The following is a 19915-nucleotide window of genomic DNA, read 5'->3' on the forward strand; positions in this document are numbered from 1 at the left end:
ATCGGAATGTAAGATTGTTGCAATTTTTCAATTTTTTTGTATTTTAATTGATAATACAGGAGTCAAAATATGTCAAAAATTACTTGGCAGAATGTCCGTTTTGCACACTAACGTCAGCTGATTTGAATTATTGCCTTTGGTGTCAGAAAAAACTTCCAGACGACGTCAAGACTGTGTTGACTGCAACGGCATAGGTTGAAAATGTGTTGTACGAAGTAAGTTTGACACTAAAATCAGTGAAGTTTTAAACTGATGAATAATGGCTAATGCAGGACTGTTATCATGTGTTTTTGAATATTCATTGTTTTTAGCGCCCTGATTTCTGTAATGATGTTCCTAGCAACATCATTGAACAAATGACATCTTTAATTCAAAACGAGTACCATGATGAAATGTAAGTAAAATGTGCAGGATTACAATGTACATATGTGTTTTAGTATTCTGATTTATCCAGCACCTCCTACAAAAGGAGGGGTATGCATTCGTGGCATCAATGTGCCTAGCTTGGATGAAAATGTGTTTTTGAATGACGTCATCATCAATTTCTACTTGAAATATATTTGTGATGAAGTTCTTGGAAAAAATATCTGTCAGAGCACTTACGTATTTGACTCTTTTTTTTATACGTCACTGAAAGACACCCTACACACGGTTTATAATTGTAAAAATACCAATTCAACCAATTTTACACGAATTTTGGATATTTTTCAATTTTACAATCTAGTTATCTCAGTAAACGAAAGGTAAAAATTGAAGTTGAGATAATAAGTACTTCACGCTTATGGCAAGTATAATAAAATTGATTGCTAAATATTGCCATTGCCTGCAGCAACATTTTATTAGCAACGTGAAAGTAGGACAGTTGTGTAATGTAAGGAATGTTATAATTAGTAACATGGTCAATTAATGACATGAATTTGTAGCTGGATTTTTAATGAAAATCAAAATCGTAAATGGTCGGAGTATGTCAGAAATACGTTCAGAATTGTTTTTAATCCCAGTCAGTTTCTGTACATACGGTTTTTGTAGATCTCCATGAATCTAGAAAGTTTTTAACCTGTGCAAAAAGTTTTCGACAACATTTTTCTGTAACTTATTATCATACAACAATATGTAATAATTTTAAATATGGTAATCCACTTAACGTGATAAAAAAAATAGTATATCATACCTTGAATAATAATAACAATATGTTTGCTTCATTATAACGCTTATAATTTCAATTGCATTACCATTAATACTTCGTTTGTACTTTGGTTTGTAGATCACACGAGTTTTTAATAATACTTTGTTTTCATCGGTGAAACTTGATGAACAAACAAAATTTGGGAACTATAATGCATAACAGCAACCTCAAATCGTAAGTGATACAGATCTTTGTACTTTTTATTTAATTATGAATTGTTATGTATCTTATTTGAATCTAATTCACGCCCTCTAACTTTGTATTAGACTCTCACGACGCAGTCAGTCATGCTCTAGAAGTTAAACAGGGCAAGAGGTGCACTCACTGTAATCCATCAGTTAAGCTTGCTGTAACAAAGTTTTATATTTTAATTGCTCAGGTATTAATTGAGTCATCCCTTTATCCAACTTGTAAACGAAGTGTAAATACAAAAGTGGTGTCAGAGCTTGAATCGAATACGCCTGCTGAACCTAACCTCTTGAAGACGTCGGCATAGAAGCTTCTCGAACTGGCTCTCTCAAAAGAGGCTATGCGAAATTTGACAACAATGCTCGCTTTATCTATAAAAGAATCTCTGGCTAGTACAACGGCTTCAACTCAGTCTACGCAAGAAGACGAAGCCCTTCCTCCACGAGCGAAAGCACCACCATTTTCGTGCAGAGAATATCAATCCTCGGAAGGAACAACTGTTAAGGAGTATTTCAAACGCTTTGAACACGGGCTCCAACTAAGCGAAGTCCAAGCAAATTTATATGCCAATTCCACATCAGTATACATGGGAGTCGAATTGAATAATGCTCTGAAGTGTTTGATCACTCCCAAGACACCTGATGTATTAACTTTTGTAGAAATAAAAAAAAACACTAATCGACCATTTCGATTTCAAGAAAAACAAATATGCAGAAAGTGTTAAGTTCCAGCAGATAAAACAGCTTGATGGTGAAACAGTGGCTAATTTCGCACTCCGTTTACGGCAGGGAGCAGCCCATTGCGATTATGAGACATTCTTAGATCGTATGCTTAGTGAACAATTTCTACATGGGCTCAAAAATAGGAATATGTTTGATGAAATTATTGCAAAAGAACCAGTTACATTCAAAGCGGCGTATGAAGTGGCACACGCACTTGAAGTGACACGCCAGACGTCGGATGCCATGAAAACGAACGACCAATCGACAAGGATAGATTCAACTCATGCACTCATAACCACTCCATTACCAACAAAACAACAGAAGCCACAGTTCAACCGTCGCGCTGGCTCGCGCGGAAAGGCGCCAGCGACGCCGAATACTACTACTCCATGCAAGTTGATCCAAAACGAATCTCAGGAGTATCCTAAGCTAACCTGCCACGGGTGCGGAGATCCGCATATGCGCCGCGAGTACCCTTACCGGGAATTAAAGTGTCATAACTGTGAGAAAAAAGGACACTTAGCCCGCGTCTGCAAGGCAAAGAAAAATACGATACACTCGAATGAAGACTATAAGGAGGAGGAGTATGCGCCATCAACAGAGCCCGTGGATATCGTCTTGCATTTAAATAAGCTCAGCTCTATAGACGCGGTAGCAAAGTGCAAAAAAAAACTGCTTGATGTTGACATAAAAGTAATGCAAGTGCAGATGGAATTGGACTCGGGGGCGCCAATGGGTATCATTAGTAAGAAAACAATGCACGCAATCAATATAAAGGAAAGCAGATTAGTACCTACAGACATACAATTTGTCAGCTACTTCCGTCATCCCGTTAAATGAATTGCTAGTCAATGTAAGGCTTAATTCCACAACGCATCGGCTGTTTGTTTACATCGTAGAAGAAGAGAACGATTCCCTTTTCGGAGTCGAGTGGATCAGCCAATTTGTTAATGAAATTAAATGGAATGAGCTTTTTTTACCGGAAATGGTTCATGGCCTCAAGGTATCTTTAGCGTCACTCTCTCCGGAATAGAGTGCCCGGCTTGACCAGTTGTTGAATAAACACAATCAAAAATTCAGCCAATCAGCTGGGAAGCTAGTTGGGCCTCCTGTGAAAATGCATCTGAGGCCAGGAGCTACACCAATATTCGCAAAAGCTCGTGAAATCATACTAGCCCTACGAGACAAATATGCCCAAGAAATAGAAAAAAAAACTGGCCTCCGGGCACTACACAAAAGTTGAGTATTCTGAATGGGCATCTACCACGCACGTTGTTGTCAAGAAAAATGGAAATATCCGTATTACCGGAAACTATAAACCCACGTTAAATCCCCGATTGATTATTGGCGAATATCCTATTCCACGACAAGAATACTTATTCAATAAAATTCGAGGAGCTAAGTATTTTTGTCATCTCGACGTCACGGATGCATACACTCATCTGCCGGTCGATGATGACTTTGGTCACGCCTTAACATTGAACACACCAACCCATGGATTGATTCGACCAAAACGTGCAGTTTACGGAGTAGCTAATATTCCGACTATTTGGCAACGTCGCATGGAAACGGTCTTAAAAGATTTTAAAAATGTGCTGAATTTTTTTGATGACATCATTTTATTTGCAGAAACATTCGATGAAACGATTTTATTGCTAGATGCACTACTAACACGACTTCAGCAGCATGGGTTACAACTTAATCGAGGAAAACGTATCTTCGCAGCAACAGAGATATAATTTTTAGGCCACAAGATCGACAAACACGGAATCCATAAATCTGACGGTCACATCAAGGCAATTCATGACGCACGCAAGCCATCGTCACAGAAGAACTGCAATTGTTTTTGGGAAAAGCCACGTATTACAATTCTTTCGTCCCAGATTTGGCTACCAAAGTCCGCCCGTTAAGAGACATGCTCCTTGCTAAGTATTTTACGTGGACATCTGCTGCTGATAAGGCTTATGCATCTATAAAAAACATTCTAATCTCGCCGCAAGTCTTAATGCCATACGATCCATCATTACCCTTATTACTTGCCACAGATACCAGCAAAACAGGACTAGGTGCAGTCCTGTCTCACTGACTCGCCAGCGGAGAGGAACGGCCAATTACCTATGCAAGTCGCACGATGTCTGCAAAGGAACAACGGTACCCTCAGATTGACAAAGAAGCCCTTACCGTCACCTGGGCTGTGCAAAAATTTTTTCATTACCTGTATGCACGATACTTCACACTCATATCGGATCACAAACCTTTAACACAAATTTTACACCCACAGAAGTCTCTATATAGATATACCCATACTCTGTTTAAGTCGCATGGCCAACTACGCTGACTATCTCGCACACTTCGATTACGACGTCGTTTTTAAAACAACGAAAGCAAACATATACGCCGATTACTGTTATCGCCTATCCCTACCAATAACAGCAGATATGGTATGCAAAATTTCTCAAGGAGGAGAAGAGACTGAGGATGGAGACAACTTCGACCAATTCATTTTGTCACAGGTTAAACAACTCCCTATTCGAGCCGAACGCATCGCTCACGAAACAAGGTTGGATCCAGAGTTGAATAAAATTGTTCAACTACTTGAGACAGGAAAAAACTTAGGAAATGAAGGCTACAAAGCTCTAGAAGTAAACTATGGCTTTGCTGCAAGCTGCCTGATTTTCGAACACCGAGTTGTGATTCCTAAATCTCTAAGAAGAGCCATTCTACTGGATCTACACACAGCCCATATCGGAATAGTTAAGATGAAAGGCATGGCTCGATCATTTGTCTACTGGCCTGGTTATCGACGATGATATTGAGACGCTAGCAAAGTCTTGCACTGAGTGTGCAAAGCACGCACATATGCCACCTAAATGTCGCGAGCATCATTGGGAGTACCCGAAAGGCCCCTCGGAGCGTATTCATGTTGACTACGCAGGTCCAGTCGCTGGTAAAATGCTCCTTATTGTTGTCGATGCATGTGGTAAATGGTTAGAAGTCAAGCCCACTCGCACAATGACAACTTTCGCTACGGTTTATATTCTAGATGTTTTTTTTTGCAACATACGGAGTGCCAGTCACTATAGTTTCCGACAACGGAACGAATTTCACTTCCGCTGAATTCAGTATGTTTCTAAAGGCAAGTGAAGTAAAGTATCATAAATTATCAGCTCCGTACCATCCATATACCAATGGGCAAGTCGAGCACTACGTGCAGACGACCAAGGACGCATTGCAAAAAATAAGCACCACACTGAATACTCTGAAGCAGGATATCAACGAATTTCTTCGGCAATACAAGAAAGCACCCCACTCGACTACAGGGCAACCACCAGCTGAACTCTTTTTAGGTCGCAACATTGGAACGCGCCTAGATCTCGTGAAGCCAGAGGAAAGGAAAATTGAAGAACCCGATAACCAGAAGACGACGGACAAAAGAATTCGTGTCTTCAAGCCACTACAGCAAGTATATTTTTTATCGGGTAACCCTTGAATTGATAAATGGATTCCCGGCCAGATTGTCACTCGTTTGGGCAGCTTACACTACGAGATTGACTATCAAGGAAGAAAAGTTAAACGGCACGTTGATCAAATCCGTGTTTTCGGAAACGAAGTAACAAGTAAAATCCATAACGATCCAGCACAGCAATGCCGTCGCATTCGTTGCTACGAAAATTCACGAAACGTACCGCCACCACCCTTGCCATCTCTTCATAGCTCAGGAACAACGGGTAGGCATACACTGCCACCTTTAAATGAAGTTACATCGCCAGTCGTTCGTGACCAAAGAATGCCGGGAGGTAGCATAAGCTCATCTACGTCTGGCTCTCGGCCCGATCACTCGCCATCCAGACACAACCCAACTCAAGGAGAGACTAACGGCCCTGCTCTACGAAGATCTACTAGAGAGCGAAAATCTGATAATTGGTACTCCCCAAATTTTTAATTAATGTTATACTTCAATCATCCATTCATCTTTTCTTTGTATGAAACTGGACCCACATTAAGAAGAAGGGGAAGAAATGTTATGTATCTTATTTGAATCTAACGAACGCCCTACAACTTTGTATTAGACTCTCACAACGCAGTCAGTCATGCTCTAGCAGTTGAACAGGGCAAGAGGTGCACTCACTGTAATCCATCAGTTAAGCTTGCTGTAATACAGTTTTATATTTTAATTGCTCAGGTATTAATTGAGTCATCGCTTTATCCAACTTGTAAGCGAAGTGGAAATACAAAATGCATAAATTAGAAAAATAACGTGCAAGGAATGGTAATGTTTGTAATAATAACTTATTTTCTGTGATTAACAGAGCAAAAGTTTTAGTCTTGGATTCTATCGGTGGATGGAGAATAGAAGCACTTCCACAACTGTAATGTAATTTTTTAAACATCGAGTTTAAATTAAAAACGGGCCTACAATCATTTTTTAATGGTGGATTGCGGACTGCTTGCACTGCAATACTTTGAAAGTTTTTGTGAGGTACGTTATATTGTATGAGAACGCCGCATCAATAATGTATCATTCTATGTTATATTTAGTATATTATTGTACAGAGCCCCATCAATACTTATTGGGAAAAATCATTGCTTTGTGATTGGTTCGACAGGAGCGTAATAACTTCAAAAAGGAGTAAAATACGCAATGTCATATCAGAACTATCATCAGCATTTTTACATTCATAAAAAAAAAGTGCATAAATAGCTTAGAATTAAAAATGGCTGTTACGGTTGCGATCTCCACTGAGACAACATTTCATTATTTTTCAACGTATGTATTACCCATGCTCTATAAATGCACCCATATTACTTCCTTTTATTAAATGTCTGGATAACATTTTTTTTCAGAAAATTAGTGGGTTATGTGCTCTCAAAAACTACCATATGACCGATAAATCAAAAACATACTGTGTATATATAACGAGCGCATAAGTGGGAAACGAAAATCCCAGCTAAAAATTTGTCATAAGGTCTTACATAAGTTCTTGCGTAATTTCTTATATAATTTATTATGTCAGTTCTTATGTTAGTTCTTACGTAAGTTCTCATATAAGTTCTTTTATCACAATTTGTGTCAGAACTTACATTTGCTTATCAACCAAGAACTTACATAAGATCTTGTGTAATTTCTTATGTCAGTTCTTATGTAAGTTCTTGTAAGACTTCGGGTATCAGTCGTTTAAACGTATTCATTTACTATCTAGATACATACATGGTGAACTTTAAAATTTTTTCTGCATAAAAGCTGTTAGAATAGCTAATATAAATTAGTAAATACAAAAAAAGCATCTCTTACCTCCACTAAGCAGGGGATTTGAACCTGGTTCGGAGAATCCCTAGTCAAGTGTCTTACCCATTTAGCCAAAGTGGATTCGATACATGGGAATTAATTGACGTCCTCATAAGGTACATCTGATACTAACATCGATGTTATTGAGTCCTCAAATTATTGCTTTTTACAATCTCTGATACTAGTTAAGGAACGTGTTTTTCCACTTCTTATTTAAATCAAATACTTTTTTTAAAAACTTTATTTCATGTAGTAACTTGTATTTTAAGAATTTATATAATTTTTTGAGTAATGTTTATATAAGTGAGAAACTATTTTTGCTGCTGGTTTTTGATACCGACATCAAAGTATTGAAGAGAAGAAGTTAATCCTTAACTTTGTTGTTGTAACAATTACAATAAATTTATTACACTTTTAAAAATAGATTATTTTTCCCTTAGAATAAAAAGTACAAGTAAAGTTCAAATAAAATCTGTGATCGAAAAGTAGTTGTAAAATCAATTACTAATTTATTGTCGAGAAACGCATTATCAGACTCAAAACAATGTTATATGTACGTTTATAAAATGTTCATTAACCAATGAGATAACCAAGGTGGTAAATGTTATCCACGAAATAATTCTTTCCCATGTATCGAATCCACTCTGGCTAAGTGGGTAAGACACTTGACTAGGGATTCTCCGAACCAGGTTCAAATCCCCATAGTGGAGATAAGAAATGCTTTTTTTTATATTTACTAATTTATATTAGCTATTTTAACAGCTTTTGTGCAGAAAAAATTTTAAAATTCACCGTGTATATATGTAGATAGTAATTAAATACGTTTAAACGACTGATACACGAACCCTTATAAGAACTTAAATAAGAACTTACATAAGAAATTACATAAGATCTATTCAAAGAACTTATATGAGAACTTAGATTAGAACATATGTAAGAAATTACATAAGAAGTAACATAAGAAATTACATAAGAACTTATGTAAGAACTTATGACAAATTTTTAGATGGGATGTAACAAATTCCAAATCAAAATCAGTATTTTTGAGAATTCAGAGAATTTGTTATTGACGTATATTTTATTCAGACAGATTCGTTTGTTGCGAGATCATAAAAAATTCTAGCTACAATAAGTTCATGTAATTTTTTATCATTTATTAACATGACAATGAGTTATAGGAGAAATGGCCACCTTAAAATTCTATTTACAACCTAGTTACCCTAAATTTTTTTTAAAAAAGCAGACACGTCGGATTTTGCATCAAAACCACTGTACCTAAATTTTACATTGCATAGCCTTGTTTATTTTTGACGTTGTTGTATCAAGTATTTTCTGGTTATACGATGTAAATAAATCTTTTTTTTTTAAACAATGTACGTAAACGCTTATACATGTATAAAATGTAGAAATGAACAATAATTATAAATGAGCTGTATACAAATTATTATTTACAATTTTTTTTTCAAGTACGTTGAATGATTTACAATTGCAAAACAGTGCTCTAATAGAACGAAATACTTGTAACAAAAATCATATGCATAAAAATGAAACTTAATTTGCTTCTTATTTTCGGACTTAATTTTTTTTTTTTCTTGAATTTTCATGACTACGTAAGTCTAGACACAAATTAATCACAAGCTATTTTCGTACCAAAATTGCAATACTTCAGTATTTGGCCAGTTAGCTCATGTTGGATAATTGACTTTAATTTTGAAATCTTCCAAGTTTTATTGAAAGTATCCAAGAAAAGGCAAAATGAGGTATCAAAAATAAATTGTTTTCCCTTGCAACTTACTCACCATCACCTTAATATAATAAAATTAAAACAAAGCCGCTTTCACAACGCTAGATTGGAGGGATTATTTTTTAATTTTTTTCAACTCTTGTTTTATTGACAATATTTAAAATAAAACTCAAGCTAAATTTAAGTTAAGGCCATATATATCTTCTTTAATGAACGCTAGCAGAAGTATGCATTAGCTCATCTAAACATCAAAAGAAAACAGCAAAATTAAAACATGAAACAACGCCAGCAGCAACAGCAGCAGCAATCGCAGGCACCTTGCATTGAGCATCTCTGCTGCTGTTGCAGTTGGTAATGCAGAATGACTGGCGTAATATTCATCATATACTTAATTTAGTTGATAACATCTTAAGAATTAAATGATTATCCTGTAATAATAACTATGAACTTGCTGTTACTATGACAACCCATGCCTAATAAAAAAATATTTTTGTCAACATTTTTTAGCACACTAGTGAACTTTCCTCGCATTTTATTGGTTGTATCAAAAAATTTGTTTTACTTTTTTTCCAAACGTCAGTTCGTTATTATCTGCAAGAATTTCAAATCTGGCGCCTTGATATTCTGCAAGTTTTGGGAGCCCTGCTTCAGTATATACTATTAATATATGTAATTATTCAGATCACCAAGTCATGTCGTGTGTTAGCTCAGTTAAATACACACTTAGTTTTGGACCCAAAGATTACGAAGTCAAGACTCTGCATGGTCATTCTTTTTCTTTTATTATTTCATTTCATAATTGTGAACATTTAACTATTTATTTATTTATAAATAGCTAACTGAATAAAAGCGTGTATGTATAAAAACCTCACTCCAGTAACCCCATATACACGGTCTACACGTTTTTATTTATACTTATTAATCTAAATTTGAAGAAATTTATTGCTAGCTACACATTGCGCTTTACTGCTTGCACTTTGGTCTATTCAATCAATAATGAAAATTTTCAGCAGTTCATACCCAGTCATCCAATGTGCTTGTTTGTCACCACATTTTTTTAATAGGTAAATGAACAACACATCAAGTATTAAATAACCAGCAATCCAAAGCACACGTTTGCGTACAGTTACTAATTACTAATTTGTATACTTTTATATTTGTTTATTTATGAAGTAATATACATTTCAAGAGCATATTCTTACATTAAGTAATCTAGAGCGCTAGTTTGGCAACGATTTTGTTTATTAGTTAACTATTCTACTGCTCAAAAACGTACTCTCATGTCTAATCATTCGGAGCATTCGCTTGGCCATTTACCTATTAAGTAAGTATTTTAAACTTAGAGAGCCTTATCCCAAGTAATTTGAAGCGCTCACTTGTGTGCACTTTGGTTTATTTATTGAGCATTTTAGTGAGCTTAAAGTTCGAGAGCCTAATACCGAGTAACTTGAAGCGCTTACTTGGGTTGGCTTTTATTCATTCACTAAGTATTTTTAATTTTGAGAGCCTTATATCAAATATTTTTAAGCGTTTGGTTGTGTGCGCTTTCATTTATTTATTAAGTATTCCACAACTTAAGAGCGTATATTGATGCTAAGTTATATAAAGCGCTTGCTTGTCCTTGCTTTTATTTATTCATCAAGTATTCATCATTTTGAGAGCTTAATACCAAGCAATTGAAAGCGCTCGCTTGTGTACGCTTTTATTTCTTCATTAAGTATTCCGAAGCTTTACAGCCTAATTTTAAGTTATTTTAAGCATTCGCTCATGTGCGCTTTTATTTGTTTATGAAATATTCTAAAGCCTTAGAGCTTTATTTCAAGTAATTTAAAGCGCCTGCTTAGCAGACTTTTATTTATTCACTACTAAGTTTATATTTTGCGACCTTATACTAACTAACTCGAAGCGCTTGCTTATGTGTGCTTTTATTTATTTATTAAGTATTTAATAACTCAAGAGCTGAATCTCCAATAACTTGAAGCTGTTGCTTATGAGTGTTTTTATGAACCCAATAAATACATTTATTATAGGGAGCGGCGTTGGCTCAGTGGTAAGCATGCTTATTACTAATACAATGCTGTTCTAGGGCTCGATTCCCAGTGAATGCAGATTTTTTCGAAAACTGTTTTCATCGGAAAAAGTTCATACGTAACCCTGGCTGTTTCGGGGCAGGTTTTTCTGTGGAATTTTCCTTCAGAGCTTCTCCAGGATTTTTTTCTTGCCCCACAGGTCTTCAGGCCTGGGTGAATGCGTGTTAGAGCTATAGGTAGAGATTAGCGGATCCGATGCTTCGGCAGAGAGCGCTGGCTTAACCATCGAGGAGAGAACGTCCTGAAATATGGAGTCCTCTCCGGGGAAGGGCTACACAGTGGCGAGTGGACCCAATGCACCATAGGTGCAGAGAGTGTCAGCTTAACTGGCAAGGTGTTTCACTGGAGATACTCACACTGTGCCCATAAATAAGGTATGATATCAGTGAAAGGGTTGGAAATAGGTGGGGTAATACACCCCCATACATGAGCGAGTGGGTGGCCTTAGTGGATAGGCCAGTAAGCTATCACAGTAACCCGGTACAAAAAAAAAACTTATTAATATAATGATAACTAAAATAATTCTATAAATAAAATTAAAAATTTATTAGAAGGTCATTATTTAATATTACTAGCGTGTTTAATTTATTTTATATTTTTTTATATTTTCTACGTTTTTGTATGTTGTTTTTGATAAGGAAGGTTTCTACACTACCCCAGAGTTACTGCCTATGGCGCGTTTAATTTTTATTGAAACTATTAAAGTTTTTGTTAGTGTATTTTAGATAAAAATAAAGTTTTAGTAGTTGATTCAGAATAGGTTAATGCTAATAATTTTTTCTTAAAAAAATTCGTATTGCATTTATCTACACATAGGTTTTAACAGTAGCCTTCCATCGTTAAGAGACTTTTTTCGATGTATTTGTCTTTTATTGATCCTTCAGTAACGTTACAATACTGCTGTTATTTTTTGTCAGTAATATTTAAAATCTCACTGTAATATCTTAACCCTCATAGTTTTGGCATATATAAATGGAACACAACCTAAAACAAAACTATTTGAATCTGGACATTATTATTGTTTCGTTTTCTTTCATACTGCTTGGGGATAAAGAAAATCTAAATATTCAAAAATGGCGTCATTTCGAAGAAAACACTTATTATTTAACTAAAACCGCGAAAATTGTTGCTACAACTACTTACATTTTCAACGTCTTCTTTCGTTAACTTTCCTTATATTTCCAAACACAAGAACTCCAAATACATTTTTTCCGAGGATACTAGATTTCTCGTTATATTCAAATTAGGTAAAAAAACCAAGTATGGATCTCGGAACCCCCAGCAGAAGTGAAACTTTCAACTCAAATGTAACTAAACTTGGTAAAACATATACTGAAAAAATTAGATTACACCTGATTTCAATAGGTTTTTAGGAATCCAATATTATAATAGTAAAAACTTTATTATTCTAAGCATTTTAAGTATTTTCATATTTGCTATAATAGATGTATTAATATATGTACAAATTGTTAGTCTTGTTATGCATACTGAAACAAAAACCATAGTGCTTGAAAAGGTACTTTTGTCCTGTTACGCGGGACAAAAGTTCCTTTTATTTAGAATTACAATTCATGTATTTAAAATGATATAATATATGTACAATCAACTCTTGTTGGAATCATTGTATCTGACACATTTTTTAAATTTTGGCTATCATAAAAGTAAAATAATTCACTCCATCTAATTGAGATTAAGGAAAACAATAGACTAATAGCTATTTTCTGTTGTAAAGTTATAATTTTTCATTCAATTCGTTCTCTATAATTTTTTATAATTTAATATCAAAATTTACCCGTGCTTATAAATAATTTCCACTAACCTTAAAATTAATAATAAGAATATAGATTTTGGTGTCGTGACAGTTACTCTTATAGTACATGATAGAAAATAGAAAATAAATTAATATATAGCTAGGATGTGTAGGATGTAGCTTTGCCTTTGAGATATGACTTATTATATTGATAATTGTTATGATTGTTTGAATAAATCACTGTAACATATATTTTTACTCCTCAATAATTATTTTCTATACGTGGAATTATTTTTGTCCTATCTGGCTTCCCTTTCGAGATAAGTATGACTGCTTTTAGAATTTAAAGAGGTTGTATTGTGACAAAAATGTTCCGTAGATTTTGTGAATGTCCATATTAATTTTACAAATTCGGCAAACAATAGAAAATAACTTTTTTTACCCGTTCTTTTCAAGATACAGTAAAAAAGGGAAATAATTGAGGTTATGTTTCTGCATAGTCCAACCCCTCTTTATTTGTGCACTTCAATCATGGAGTTTCCTTCTAGGAAATCCTTAAAAATTTTTATTTTTAGCCAATTTTGCTGTCCTTTCGAGATACAGCGTTTTTTTTTGTTTTCAGAGGTATGGTTGTCGTATTATACATATTTAATACTTTATGCACGTTTTTAACATACACTTATACATATGAACATGCATGTAATGACCGGGATGTGCAACACGTATATATGTGTACAAAATACATACGTATATTTTGACTCTAGTATAGGTACATCTGTTGTTTTCCTCTTATTTTCTCTTTTCTCCATACCTATACCTCAGCTTCAGCAAGCGCATCGGTTTAGTGTTGAGTCATAGCTTAGAAACATACATACTATAACACACCTATAATATATATATATATATATATATACATATGTAGGTACAGTACCCGCAGGAGGGGAATTAAGGGAGCAAGCGGCATACATGCGAGAGAAAGAGAGACAGAACGGTAGACAGTAGAGTGTGGCGCGCTCTGCGAAAGAGAGAGACAGAGCGGGAGGAAGTATATAAGAGAGAAGATTGAGGAGAGGGCTTGGGCCGCAAGGTGGGTGGCTACGCTTTTTCGTAACGCATTTCCTCTCACGCGGCTGTTCACGGCTCAATATTAGAAGTTTCACTTTAAAAAGTACTTTCTATTACATTTAAACTTACGGCATTCGTTGCAAATTGTGTTAATAATTTGTTTATTCATGAATCTAGAGTGTTTTTTAAGCCTTACAATGAAAGCCTGTATTAAAAGAATTATAAAAATTTAAGGTAAGATGTAAAAAACTCACGTAGACTTTAATAGTATTATTTCAGAGTAAATTTATTATTTTTTTCTGCGTTCTATTGAGACTCATTTTTCTTACACGATAGCATTAGTTTTTCAAATACTTTTACCGAAAAAAGACAAAATTAAAGCTGGCCACACAGCGAGAAGACGATCACAATATTTATAAGCATTAAGCCATCGCGCTCTCAAAAACTTGAGTGCTTTATTATCAGGCAAATTTAAATATTATGAAATCTCCAACATTTTAACAGTACGCTTTAAACTGCACGATAAATGAGAGTACACGGTGCGAACAAGTTCTTTTTCTCGTTCTCGATCTATTTTCTTAGGAAGCATACTACAACAATTTCTCGCTACAATCGTAGCTGAGTGGCAAATACAATTGCGGACAGTTAAATAAGGAACAGAATCCCGAAGATATTTCTGAAAGCTGTTATGTTTACCAACCATAACAGTAGCGTTATCACACGAGAGAGCAACTATATTTTTCATATTTATTGAATTATTACCAAACAATTTTTTAATCACACAAAACAACTGTTGTGCACTATCTTCCCGAGCATTGATTTCTAGAAACTGCAAGAGATGTTGGACAATAGAATTTTTTTGCTGTAAAAAATACTATACACAAACACAAAGTAAATTTTTGTTACTAATGTCAGTGCTCTTATCAATGAGAACCAAGTATTAAGGATTATTCAAAAGGGTTTTTAAATTTTCAAATTTATTTTTTAACAAAATATTATTAATGAATTTTGCATATTTATCTTCCTTGAGACGAATTTTTTTTACAGCTTGAAAATCATCTGTAGGATTCTTGATCAATGTAATTAAATTATTGACTAGCTGAACACTGACAGGGTTTTGCGCAATAAACATCGATACGCACATTTCCACGGCATGAATTCTATACAAAAGATAGTCCTTCATTTATGACTTTTACGATGTTACTTCATTGTGAGCCTTTTAGGTATTAGTCACGTGATTTACAATTTTTCAATACCAGATTGCGTTACTAGTCTTCCTGGAGCAAAATGTCCGACCGTCTTTTTTTGTTATTCCCATTGTGCTATCCTTCCGTCCTTTGTTGTTGTTTGCAATGTCATCAAGGTGCATATAAGCAAAGGCACTAAAAAAAAATTGTGATGAACAGTATATATCACGATAAGAAAAGAAAAAAATAGAATCATTAAGAGATGCATGGCGATAAGCTTTCTGCTAACAACAACAAACAAGGTAAAGGTTGAGTGTATTATTAGAAAGATTTTAGTGCATATTCAAAAGATTTTTTTTTAAATAAGCAAATTCTCACATCACATTAGACCGATTCTCACATTTGTTGAGTATTAAGAAACCATTCAAACAGTCCAAGTTATTTTATTAATAATTTTGAATAAAACTCTCAAAAATAGAAAAATAATTCTGCTGCAATTGTTGCACTTTGGTGATTTCGATCCATTATAGAAAACTTCTGGTCTGACTAAACCAAGATACAGCAAAATTACAGTTGTATAAGTGTATTAAAATCGTTTTTATTATTACGATGTTTGTAATAAGTGTATTTACTTAATAAGCGCACACAAGCAAGCACTTGAATATACTTTGGATCAAGCTCGTGAAATTTAAAATACTTAGTAGATAAATAAAAGCGTGGCCAATCAAGTGCTTTGAGCTACTCGATATAGGGATCTCATAATTTAGAATACTTAATAAGTAAAAGCGTACACAATCAAATGCTTTAAGTAACTTTAAATAAGGTACTCAAAATTTAAAATACTTAGTAGATAAGTAAAATACTACCAAGCGAGCACTTCAAGTTACTTAAGATAGGGCTCTTAAGCTTAAAATACTTAATAAAAATAAAAGCACACACAATAAAATATTTCAAAATACTTTGAAAAAGGCTTTTAAAATTAAAATACTTAGTTAATAAATAAAAGCATGTACAAGCTAGTGCTTTGAGTTACTTGAAAATTAAAATACCTTATAAATAAACAGAAGCGCACACAAGTGAATGCTTCAAATGACTTGGGATAAGGATCTCTAAGTTTAAAATACTCATTTAATAAGTAAGAGCGTAACCAAGCGAATCCTTTGGATTAATAGACATAATAATACGTTCTTGAGCAGTAGAATAATTAACTAACAAATAAAATTGTAGCCAAGCTACAACTATGGATTACTTGACGTAAGAATACGCTCTTGAAATGTACATTAACTAGTAATTTGCTTATTATTTTTAAAATCAAAAAAAATGCACATAAGCGTATGCTTCAGATTACTGGTTATTACGTGTTTGACATGATTTTTATCAAGCTAATAAAAAAATGTGTGGACAAGTAAGTACATCGGGTTACTCGGTATGAGCGGCTTAAAATTTTTTTTATTCATTTGATAGACTAAAGTGCAGTTAGTTAAACGTATTGGGTAGCTAGCAATAAGAGTCTTTAAGAATGTTCATTACAGTTAGAAGGGAAATGTAGAGGGTGCAGTGGGGGGGGGGGAGCGAGCATGTGGCAGGGCCGGAAACTGTTTTGTATATGTGTCTGACACTGTTTTTTTTATATAATTGCAAAAATAACTTGTCGATTCCTCTGAAGATTGAATATAATACCAGTATTATGGTATTGCGTCATGCAAAAAAAGTTGGACGAATTCTACCAAGCATTTTCTCATGAATTTCATTTTTATGTGAGTCTTGCATAAGGTTACGTATTAAATTGAAGTTTTTTCAACATTTACTATCTAAAAAAACGGTGTTGTGAAACAGCCTCAAATTTTACATGTGACTTCCTAACATTATTACAAATATTCTGTTGAAATTTCAGGAAGATTCTACCCAAACTGCTATGTGTTATGACCGTCCTTAAATTAAGATCAGTAAGTATATTTAAAAATGTAAGGACAGTGTATATTGGGATACTGGAGTGAGGTTTTTAAGCATTCATTTTTTTCTGTAGTTAATAATTTATAAGTAAATGAATATCTTAGTTATATTAATTACAAGATATAAAAAAAAAAAATAAAATGATAAAGTCAAGTCTTACACTCATAATCTTAAGGTTCTAAACAAAATATATCTAACTAACCTATCACACGACATGACTTGATGATCTAAAAACTTACGGATATTCATAGTATGTACCGGAGCTCAGCCCTTACTTGCGTATGCCTTCGTAGATTAAATTTTCATTTTCATTTAGTATAAATTGAACTAACTTAGAAGTTTTTTTTTTCGTCAATTTATGAAAAAAAGCTTTTAAGTGTGGACATGATAGTGCTTTAGGTCTCTAGAAATCAGCATGTTTAGTTTTTATTTATGTTTACATTATTAATTTGACCAAGTATGCGATCGCATTGGGTTGTTGGGGATTAGCTGCTTAGAATTTTGTTTATTTACGTAAGAAACAAAAGTATAAACGAGCCAGCGCATTGGACCATTAAAGATTAGTGGTTAAGAATCGCACTTGTTAAATAACGTTTAATGTCATTTAAATTTGTTTTCAGCTTCAAATCAAAAACTAAAAACTGTGGACTACAGTCTCACGCTCCTTCACAGGCTGCAGGACAGCAGATAGTCCAACTATTTGTTTGTTTAAGAAAAATTAAAAGAAAGGAAGAAGTAGAGTGTTTAATATAATATCCAGATTAACTTACCTTTCTTTCCGCTAATTATTAATTCGGATGACCTGCACTTCCTCTTTCCGTCCATTTTTTAATTATTTATTTTAATATTTATTTATTTGTTATTTATTATTTTATAATAATTTGAATTCTTTTTCCAATAAGTTTTATATCACTTTATTTTGTATTAGTAGTATACATATAAAATAAAACAAAAAAGAAAAAAATAGACGGAACGTCTGATTAATCTTATAAGATTACTTATTACGTCTTCACTTGATGAGCAGCAGCGGGCTACTAACTAAAACGCCGTGCAAAGAAATGCACCTTGCACGAAGTTTTAGTTAAAACCTCTTCGTCTTACTTGCTATGGGGCCGGTACTTGCTGACTTCATGTGTTTAGGCTTCATGGTTCGTTTCGGTTGTCACTTGACGCTTCCAAGAGCCACGAAGTACATAGGATAAAATAGAATAAAAATAAAAATTTATTAATTTACGCAAGTCGTCACCTAACAACCTCCCCTTCTTAAAACTATCACCGTCCTCGGTGAATATATTATATTATTTTATTTCATTGGTTTTTTTTTATTGTTGTTGTTTTTTTTTTTTTTTTTGCTATATTTTCATCTTATAAGTAAACATTTATGAGTTACATAGCATAAAAATTTTACAATAATCCTTGTAGTAATGTAATAAAGTGTTAATTTTCAGAATTATTACATTTGTTTATTCGGGACTGAGAGTAAGGGAAGGAATGGACTCGTGAATATTACGTCTTCTTCTTCTCCTTGGCCCCTGATTTTGTGTTGTTAATTACTAGTCTATTAAGTGCATCAAGATTTGCTGACACTCCCATCTCAAGGCATAGTTTATAGTGCCAGTCGTATTTTACCAATTTGATATTTTCCTGGCATGATGGGCAGATCTTTTTTAATTTCATTTGTGTTTTGCACAGAAGACTGTGCACCTCAAGGTGGCATTTGGATATTAAATTTCCACAAGATGAATGTCTTATTATTTCACGGCTTTTTTGTGAGTCTTTTTGGGAGTAATTCGCCCCATACATTTTGAGTCCTTTGAGGGCCCTTTCCGTCGATTCTTCGTTACAGTATGTAGCGAAGCTTAGGTATAACTGTCTTCCATCGTCGCGTTTGACATCTAATGGGTAGTAGTTTAAATGGCTCAAAGGGCAAAAGGTCATTAACAACCGGGTGTATTCATCCGGATTCATAATGGCCAGTACGTCAGATACTACTTTTCGCGGAAGTGAGTCATTGTCTTTTGGATCGTTATTTATTTTTATCGTGTTTTCTGTTTTTGGTTTTTTTGTGATTACATTTTTTGGCTGCTCAGTTATGCAATACACTACTATCTGGCGCATTTTTTCTGCCCACTCAGCAGATCCATACGTTATATGAACGGGATAATATCTTCCAGTGTTTGTTTTTTGGTTGAAAAATGAATATCTTCTATTGGATATTTATTTTCGAAAAATTTAATAATATAGTTTGTGTTAATAGGTTTTTTTTAAATGACGCTTATTTGAGTCCCGGTACGATTTACTCTTACAAGTCGTAATATTGGACTAAGCTCTTCTTTATTAACTTTTTTAAGGGTTTTGACTTCCGTCGTTGACTCTGCATTCTTAGTTGGTGCTTCGATGTTTCGTGAAGATGATTTGTCTTCTATTTCAATGGTTGTAGTATCATTTAAGGTTGCTGCAGCAACTGCTGCATCACATAGTTGGTAATATTTGGCCTCGTAGCTGGTATGGGGCCGAACATGGCTGTTCTTCTAATGATAACATTGGACCAAATTTGCTAAGCAATGTTTCCAATTGGCGCTTATCAATTGGTTCTTTGGTCATTATGTTTAACCAACGTCCATTTTCCGATATATTGTGGACCTTGACTTCTCTTTTATTTGGCAAGGGGACAGGTGCCGTTGACTTTGCCCAATTCCTCTCGTCTGATACATTCGACAATGAGTCGAATAGCTCCTGTAG

At 34.3% G+C, this 19915-nt stretch overlaps 1 protein-coding gene across 1 annotated transcript; it reads left to right on the top strand.

The window, feature by feature from the left end:
- Window positions 1–4228: 4228 nt before the first annotated feature.
- LOC149375737 (uncharacterized) lies at window positions 4229–4907 on the top strand. Its single transcript, XM_089596137.1, has 2 exons — window positions 4229–4314; window positions 4379–4907. The coding sequence occupies exons 1-2, from the start codon at window positions 4229–4231 to the stop codon at window positions 4905–4907; spliced, it is 615 nt and encodes a 204-aa protein (XP_089452263.1).
- Window positions 4908–19915: the final 15008 nt, after the last annotated feature.

This window comes from Copidosoma floridanum, unplaced genomic scaffold (genome assembly GCF_036245765.1).
Source record: "Copidosoma floridanum isolate Cflo_tuat_1 unplaced genomic scaffold, Cflo_Japanese_pri ptg000004l, whole genome shotgun sequence".
NCBI classification, from domain to species: domain Eukaryota; kingdom Metazoa; phylum Arthropoda; class Insecta; order Hymenoptera; family Encyrtidae; genus Copidosoma; species Copidosoma floridanum.